At 45.1% G+C, this 9,161-nt stretch overlaps 1 protein-coding gene across 5 annotated transcripts in view; it reads right to left on the reverse strand.

Annotated features, from left to right (window-relative positions):
• The window catches only part of MSH3 (mutS homolog 3), a 224,735-nt gene that overhangs the window by 142,814 nt on the left and 72,760 nt on the right, over nucleotides 1-9,161 (reverse strand). For all 5 annotated transcript variants that reach the window (XR_003096101.1, XR_003096102.1, XM_025214756.1 and 2 more), the window contains one exon: nucleotides 7,855-7,969. Coding sequence is in view for 3 of the 5 variants with exons in the window: in XM_025214756.1 (XP_025070541.1) it covers nucleotides 7,855-7,969 (115 nt within the window). In the remaining 2 variants the exon portion in view is untranslated. The remainder of the gene's footprint in view (nucleotides 1-7,854; nucleotides 7,970-9,161) is intronic.

The following is a 9,161-nucleotide window of genomic DNA, read 5'->3' on the forward strand; positions in this document are numbered from 1 at the left end:
GAAAAACAACTCTGCCTGGAAGCACATGTAATGGGTAAGATAATAATTTTTTGATCACTTTTCCGAGGACTGAATTGAAAAAATAACCTGAGCTGAGGAAGGGTAACTTGTATTTGAAAGTTTGTAGAAGACCTCTCCCAACAGGTACAATAAAAGCTTTCATCCCCTAAAAACACTCATCTCTTAAACATAAAGGCATGTGAAAATGCGCACCATAGGGCTGCTCTGATTGTGCAGTGGTACAGCTCTCCACTGTCAAGCTTTGGTTTTGAAGTATTACCCTAAAATTATATTTCTAATATTATTCTTCAGCCTCAGAAGTTTACTGAATAAAAGACATTTCTAGACACTGATCATAATTCTCTCTATGCATGACAGTATTTGTGTATTTTTACTCTCTGCTACAAGCTAAAATCCCTGATGTTTAATAGGAACTAGGGGCAGAAGCCCAATGAATCTCAGAATAAAGCCAATATAAAGCTCAGCCTTTAAAAACCAGGCCTGATTAGAACTGAAGTGAACAAAATAACCTCCCCATCTGATTTATCCTAAATTAATCACAACTCTACAAGGACGGAAAGAAAAATGGTTTATATGGCTGCCATACTCACTAGCCCTGTGACAATCTGAGGATGGCTCTCTGTTGGAAACTCGCCAGACTGGTGCCTGTGTATTAAGCCTCTAGAACAGGATGCCACAGTACCCTGCAGTGCACTGAGGTATTTCAAGGGGGTTGTGAGATGCCATGCAATGTGAGTGCTGCTAGGTGTACAAACATGATTCACAAGATAAACCCAGAGATTTTAAATAGGAATTCATAGGGTTAAAAACATTCTGACCTGCTGTGGTCTTTTTGACTTCTTTGCAATAGATCTCATCTATTATTTTTCTGTAGTCAAAGACTTGAGTGAAAAAAAAGAGCTGGCCTTTTCTATGGGGTGTCTTGAGCCTAAAAAACTTGACAGCTGTTGCTCTTAAGTCTGAAAAGAATCTAGGCTAGGGGTAGGCAACCCCCCGACACGTTGCAGTGTGTGGCATATATGCCTTGGGGCAGATGGTGGGGAAGGGGCTGGGGCTACGCTGCCACAAGGATCAGGCTCCTTGTGGCTCCCCCACTGTCCACCCATGACACACTAACACCTTACAAGTCTAAAGTTGCAAGTGTTTTTGGCGCTCTTCCCAAAAACGTTGCCGACCTCTAGTCTCGTACTACAGGCAAATTCCCATAATACAAACCTTCTTTGTCTAGCTGGAACCCAAGGCCCAAACACTTGTCTCCAGGGTCTAATACTGACTTCTCAGCCCAGCTACAGCTTAAAAGTACTCTCCTTCCCAAAAGTTTATGGGAAGCATGAACCCCTGTGCTAGAAAATATACTAATAAAGAAGAATAGTATCCAAAAAAACATCTCTTGAAGATGAATAAACATGTGAAGTGCCTCATGAATGATGATCACCTTGCTACCTCAGAGAGAAAACTATCCTGACAAGTGGTGGCATGATCCTTCTCATCAGTCTGAAATTAAGTCTAGCACTTTGAGACTGCCTATTACAAAAAAATGTCTTTTTGGCCAAGTCTGTGTCCCATTACATCTACAAACTGCTTAGCAACTGAAAGCTGCATCTCACAGCACAGACTTCATTCTCAATAACTTGTCGGTATATTCTCATTGACTATATTCTAAAAATTCCAAGCTTTCTGTCAGTGTGACAGAAGAACTTATTTTATCTGCTTCATGCAGAACTACAGAAAATGTTTGAATCTGATACCCACCTTCATAAGTTGCTTTCCCTTCCCAGGAATCAGACTTACAAATTATTTCACTGACAGTAAGAATATGTTTTCAAATATGACTTAGTTGTGGTTGACCCAATATTTCTATACAAATTTCCCTCACTTTATGCGGGTTCTGTATGTGTGAATTCGCTTTTATGCAATGACTGTTTTTATACCAAAAAATTTGTTATATGTGAGGTAAATTCACTCTTATGTGATTGGTGTGGTGGAAGCCTGCAGTCAGCTGCCTTGTGCAGTGCATCGTGGGAGTGCCGCACACCAAAATATAGTTTCCTGTATGGATCTGCGTTCCTTGCTCATTGTCTGCAACACGTGTTTCTGTAGTTGCCATCCCCATTATGATAGTGCCCTGTGCTTGAGTCTGAAAAGACAGCAACAGCTGTCTGCTGTTGGTGAGTAGCAAAATTGTCTTGTAAAAGTGGTAGAAATGGGTCTGGGGGTCAGTACAGTCGAGGTCTTGGAACATATCCTTATTCGTTACATTGTAAAGTGGGTTCCCTTTATGCAAATTGGAGTTATGTGCCATTTCCCAGAAACGCATGTACAGGATAAAGCAAGGGAAACCTGTACTGGTGATATGCTGGAAACAGTAATAAGAAATCTAGGGTAAATGTAGCTACTTAAAGTAAGTCTCCATGTCAGACAGCAAAAGAAGGAAAATTTTTACACACCACTTCTTTCAGAAATAGCGTATAATGGAAGCCAAATTTCTGATTGCCATATAACAAGATACCTCAAAACTTCACCAGGATATTGGAATATTAACTTTCCACTCAGATGCTCATCTATTCAGGTCAGGTCTCTCTCATGACAAACTAAACTAACCCAAAATCAACATTTCCTTCTTTCCCTTCCCATTCTGTAATCAACTAAGAAACTAAAACTAGGGCCTCACATAGCAATTACATGATACTTTTGCTAATGAATGTTTTCCAGGTAGAATTTAAGGTGATTAGAAATCTAAATACTTTAAGTCTCTATTGTCTAGAACAGTGGTGCTTAGCTTGCCAGTCCCACATGCCAGAGAAGTGATGAGGGACTGATCCACTGGCCTGATCCAGCATGGGAACAGCGCGCAGGGTCAGCCCATGGATGTGCCCCTAGTTAACAGCACAGCCCCATGTTCTGGATTTGGCCACATCACAACCCTATGCACCACCCAGAGGATCTGGCCCACAGACCAGGCCCACAACACTTGAAAACATCCGAAACACTCAACAACCTCCATAGTCAACAGCCTCCATAGTGATACATAACTGTGACGGAGCACCTTTGGGGTGCTCGCCACGTGGCAGGGGCTGCAGTAGGCTGGGGCAAAGCCAAGCAGGGAAGGCAGCCAAGTGAAGCCCCAAATCTCATTCTAAGGTGGGAGGTGTGTGGGGGAGCACCTTTGGGGTGCTCGCCACTTGAGGGCTCTCACAGGCTCTGAGGAGAGCCTGTTTTGGAGGAGCAGCAGGGGAAACCTCCCCCAGGTACCATTTTAAGGGGGAAGGTGTGTGGCAGGGCACTGTGCGTGCCTGCCACTTTAAAACCGAGCCAAGCAGTCAGCAGGTGCTTGATTGCGGTGGCCATTTTAGATCTCTGGCTGCCCATATAAACAGAGGCAGTTCACTGCTAGCAGGGCAGGGCAGGCAGCAACATCGCCTGGCTGCAAGGCTCCATAACATCCTGGAGGAAAGGGAGGAGCTGTAGGGGATGTTTAGGAGGCTCCTGGTCCTGGGCACAACCTAAAACTGCACCCTGCCGGGAGGGGGTGGCCCGGTGGGGCTCTCAGTGGTGCAGGAGCCCCCAGGAAATGCCAGGCCAGTTATCATTCTGGTGAAAGGCGGGTCGGGGCACCTTAACCCCAGCTCCCACCTTCGGGTGAGTTTATGTAACATCGGAGAGTGGGGGCCAGGCACAGCTGAGACCACCTGAACCCTGTGGGGTGCAATAACTCAAGGAGGAAGAGTTGGGGCCAGGCACGGCTGTGGCCACCTGAGCCCTACGGGGTGCAAGACCCCGAGGAAAGGTAGTGGGGGCAAGGCACGGCTACAGCCACCTGAACCCACCGGGGAGGGAAGCCCCGTGGCCCCAAGTGAGGGGGCGGTGTGGAGCCCCAAGTGAGGGGGGCAGAGATGAGTAGGCCCAAGTGAAGGGGGCGATGTGGAGCCCTGAGTGAAGGGGGCGGAAATGAGAGCCCCAGTGAAGGGGGTGGTGTGGAGCCCCAGACAGGGGGTGGAGATGGGGAGAAGAATCAGAGGGCTGAGGGCCCAATACATTTATATACACATAGTGTTACCCCCAGAAGGGGCCAGAGTAAGCTTAGACCTGGTCAGGTAATTGACTGGCCACTACCCTGGGAAGGTTTTGGGAGAGGCCCAACAGACAGTACGTCTGCCACCCAAGGAATGGACTAGCTAAGCCTATGGTCTAAGGGGCCCGCTTGAAGAGGGAGCAAGGCAGCATAAGTTGGTGATGCATGAAAGAGACCCTCTGAGAGAGGGTGCAGTGTGTGAGGCCAGAGTGAGAGGTGGGCAGTATGAATGCGTGTGTGACTGAGGCCTGATGGCATGGCCTAAGCTTGCTCCAGCGGTAGGCCGGGAGTATTGTAACAGCTGGATGCCATCTGCGAGGCATGGGCTGCAGTATAGGGGAGGTACAGAGCTGCAGATAGTGCCCCCTGGCATCGGAGCAGAAATGGGCAGCCTCCCGCCTAATTAACATCATACTGATTACCAACAAGGTGTGGCAGGAGAGTCAAGTGGGTTGCGTGGCCATAGGCAAGTGGGGAACCTAGCACTGTGGCTAGGCAGGGAGCCCCACTTTGCCACAGTAAGTCCAAGCAAAAGGGGTGTCTTTCAATTTGGAATTAAATTTTCTCTGTTATTTATGAGAACTCATTTAAGGAGGTTCTGGATATAAAGAAATGAACCCATACATTTAACTGAGGCTTTTTTCAGAAAAGTCTGACTTGGAGGATTGGTTACAAAGATATAATTAAGGATGTTGCTTAAGGGATGGAAGAACGTCTTGGAAAGTAATGCTTAGTACTGGAAGTTATAGGGCATCTTTCCACATGTTCTGGAAGGGGGGGATAGGGGGCACTTTAATTAGAATGCCTCTCAGGAACCACTGCAATTAAAGCACCTGCAGCATCACATGTATTCAGCATCCTGCATGTCAAAATGGTGGTGGAGACACTAACTAAAGCTCAAATAAGTCTTAGTTAAAGTGCCCTGCCACCATTTTGAAGCGCAGACACGAGACACCAAGTCTGCATTCCAGCAGACTCGACTAAATCTGCACTGACACATTGTAATTACAGCATGTCAGAGCAGATGTCCCACACACCTACAGGCACACATAAGCACTAAGGTTTTCCTGATTCCCCTGCTTTATATAACCAATGTACCTCCTTGAGTGGTCTGCATTGACATTTTTGGGACAGAGGAATAAGAAAGATTCTAAAGGGGAAAAAAACTAAAAAACAAAAAAGTGTCATTCTATACTACATACATTTTATAAGCAATTTTGAATGAACATGGTATTTTAAAAATATATTAGATATCAATAAGTGCCAGTATCACCTCTTTTAAAAATCTAATTTTAAAAGCAATCCTAATAATGCATAAAACAGTCCAAGTTCTTCAAACATCTGCAATAGTAAAAAGTCCATTTGTCCAATGAGTGATGTATCAACTATCTCTACATACTGGTGACATCTGGTTTGTGGTCATGCTACACTACAATCCATCTGCTCACATAGTTTTAGTGAGACACTTAAAGAAACCAGAGCTGTCAGGTGTAATGTACAAACAGTGTATTACCAAAATACAGGGTGACCATATTATTCTGAAGGAGATCTGGGACAGGGTAAGGAAATCCAGGATGGGGGCACCACAAATACCCCTTTCCCCCCAACCCCATGGTTCCCAAGAGCCCTGATGGCAGGGCAGGGCAGGGCAGGGCAGCATAGCACAGAGATTCGGTCAGTCTCTATCCCCTGCACTGCACACAGAGGCTGGACCCAAGTGGGAGTAGCCCTTGTGCGGTGTGCCTTGGGCTCTGCCATCCTGCATGGTGAACCCATGCAGTGCCTCCACCCCGCTGCCATCAGCAGCCACCCAGGACCGACACATACAACCCAGGCCTCAGCAAGTGACACAGCATGAGGCTGCAAGTGGTGGGTGGCCATCCTGGCTTGTCCAATGCAGGTGCCCACGCCCTGGCCCACCCCACCATGCCTTGACCAATCTCTGTCTCAGGCAGGCGGAGCAGTGCCTAGCCCAGGCAGCTCCCACAGCCTCGAGCCACTGCTTAGGAGAAGCCAGGCTGAGGATGTGCAGGCAAGGTGGTGCCACCAATCTGAGACTTCTGCTTCAATTTTCATCAAGTGGTCAAGACTCAGAACCAAACATTTCAACATGAAAATAACCTTCAATAAAATGAATATACAAACTCCTAATTTGTTTGCCTTTGAAGCTCATACCAAATACGACAAATGGCCTTGCTGCCCCTTTTTTATGCCTACACACAACATGATGAAGAAAGATCTGACTAGATTTGTCTATCTAAATCCATCCTCCTTTGAATGTTTGAGCAATCCAGTTAGAAATTTTCAAGCAATGACACATGTAAAAGTTTAACATCCCCCCCCCCACCTGGAAGATTTTTTTTTAAAGTAAAAACAAGTAGATTTTAGTGGTCATGCACGTTTTGAGTAATTATACATGATGCAGCAAAGGTCTTCCTCACAACTTTGTAGTTTAGCCACCAAGAGATACCACATAGCAAACTCCAGGGATTCATCAGTGTTAGCACTGTAGTTGTGCAGGTTTTTTGTGAGGGGTTGGGGTTTTTTTTGTTAACTGGTAACTAGATTCACAGACCCAAAGGGTGCAAACAGACATCACCCTTGTACCACCATAACAGTTTTTATGGAGGCACAAGTTCACAAGGAAACAGAGGTCCTATCCCATTATTGTGCACTAAGTGCCCGAAAATATTACCACGATCAAAAGCAGTAACAGTTTTTGTGATGCCTTAGACAGGAGGACGTTTCTTTATTTATTGCACACCACAGGAATTCACCTGCAGGATTTCCATACTACATATAATCAGACTGCCTCCACCTCAACTCAGCACATGTGACTGCAAGCAGGGGGATCCCTCACTTTCAGACACACACACAGAATCTCCTTTGGGGGACTCCCATAGTGTGTGTACCAGGTTGCTGTGTCCCAAGTTGGGGCAGATGTCTGCAAGAGAGGGGAAGCCCCATGAAGCTCCCCAACTTGCAGACACATGCTGCAACTCGGGGCACAGCACCCAGAGTTCCTGTCCTACAGGACTGGGCCTCTGAAGCCCGAGAAGCAGCAAAGGCCCGACCCTGCGGGACATGGGCCCCAGTGAAGTCCATAGATGCCAATAAAGTGGATCATCTGTGCCGGGATACAACCCAGCACAGCTGCTCTTGCTTCAAAAAACAATGTCTGTTTACAGCCAAAGAGGCTCACTGACTACTGTCTAAACATTAGGATGCATTAGCATTTGTGTGTGCTTCCAAAGCTAAACAGAAACAGAAAGCTCTTGAAATGTCTCTGTGGGAAAATAAAGCAACATCTGTGAAGCTAATCACCATGTACAAACCTTTAGAAAACAGCAGCAGATCTTTGTCCGCAAAATAAAATAGGAGCTAGGGGTAAGATGGCTAGGCTTTAACAAACTTTTTTTTTTTTTTTTTTTACTTCCCCTGCCTGCATCTATCAGAGGCTCCAATGTGTTTGTTTGTTTTTAATTTCACTTGGCTGCAGTGCAAGTTAATTTAGGTTCTTAGTACTGACTATATGCATATATTTCCTAAGGTTTTCACTGAATATTACTTGATGGGTTTGTGTTTTGTTAGTCTTAATTAGGAACTCAACTATAAGACACCATCCTTACGAAGACCAGGTTTATTACAACAGCGGGTGCACTCATGTTATGGAAGAAAGGTTGCCAGCTAAAATTTGCTAAATATAATTAACGCATTTATTTGTATTTTGATTTTAGGGACAACTGAAAAAATAAACTTACCTAGGATTGTTAAGAATCTTTTCCAAGTTGAATTCTTTGAGGTATGTAATTATTGCTGCCAAAGAGCAAATCACAGGCTTAGCCAAGTTCAGGATTACAGACAGCTTTTGAGACCCTGCAAAATAAGGTTTTGTTTGCTAAATAATGGTTTGTTACTCACACTTTGGACAAGAGAGTCATCTATTTTCAATGCAGTCAAGTAAAAATCTGAAGGTTTATTTTAGTATGACAATGTTATAAAATCAACAAAAATAAACCTCAAAAACAACATTTACAATACAGAACAATGCAGTTCATTCACTTCTATATTGTTCCAATATGAAATACTAAACTGTGCACTCTTCTTTTCCTAGAAATGGCTGATTGCCAACTCCGATAATTTACAGCTTTACAAGCCAAGGTTCTAGTCCTACAGCCTGTTACATAAAGGTGATATCCATGCAGCAGCCCAATGAGCTCTGTAGATAAATTAGAACAAATATGGGCAGACTTAACATCTGTTTTTCTTAATAAAATGTTCATGTCAGAAAGCTCAAGGAAAATGCAACACAGGAGGCTGATCAGTTAGAGATACTGCACATCCATGACAAAACCAGAGTTTGAACTCTGGTCTCACGACATTTCAGAGTGAAAACCAGGTCCTGGAAAGTGCAAGCAAAACACCCATTTCTGTAAAATAATAAACTTTTAAAGAGTACCACACACTAAACATAGCAATGCATGGCAAATAGCAATCCTGGCAATCAGTATATACAAAATACCAATGGAAAAACATACAATTACCATCAAACAGAAAAAAAAAGTTTCCTGAAATATAACTCAACGCATAAGCAAGGGTGGAAAAGAAGGGTAATTTGCAAAGAAGCTGTATTAATATTTGGGGGGGGGGGGGGGTTTTTTTCCCCCCCGACCCTGGGTAGGGGCACTGAAACATTCTATTTACTGCTAAAATAAGTGCATGCATTCTAAATTAGTGACGGGAATGAGGTAAATGATGACTATACCAAACCTCCATTATTTATTCTCCCCTTAATAACATCCCTGACAACATCTAATCATGGTTAAACAGAAAGATTTATAAAGCAGGCTTGTCCAACATGCGGCCCACCAAGCCATTTTATCTGGCCTGCGGCGGCGGCAGTGCCGCCACCACAGAGCGTGGGGCCGCAGCAGCAGCGGAGCATGGGGCCGACGCCACAGGGTGGCAGCGCAGAGTGCAGAGCCGCTGCCGTGGAGCCACAGTGGTGAGGAGCTGCAGGGCCACAGAGACGGCGGGTGGGGCGAGGCAAGGCGGGGGCGGGGGGGCA

This window comes from Alligator sinensis, unplaced genomic scaffold (genome assembly GCF_000455745.1).
Source record: "Alligator sinensis unplaced genomic scaffold, ASM45574v1 scaffold541_1, whole genome shotgun sequence".
Classification (NCBI taxonomy): Eukaryota; Metazoa; Chordata; order Crocodylia; family Alligatoridae; genus Alligator; species Alligator sinensis.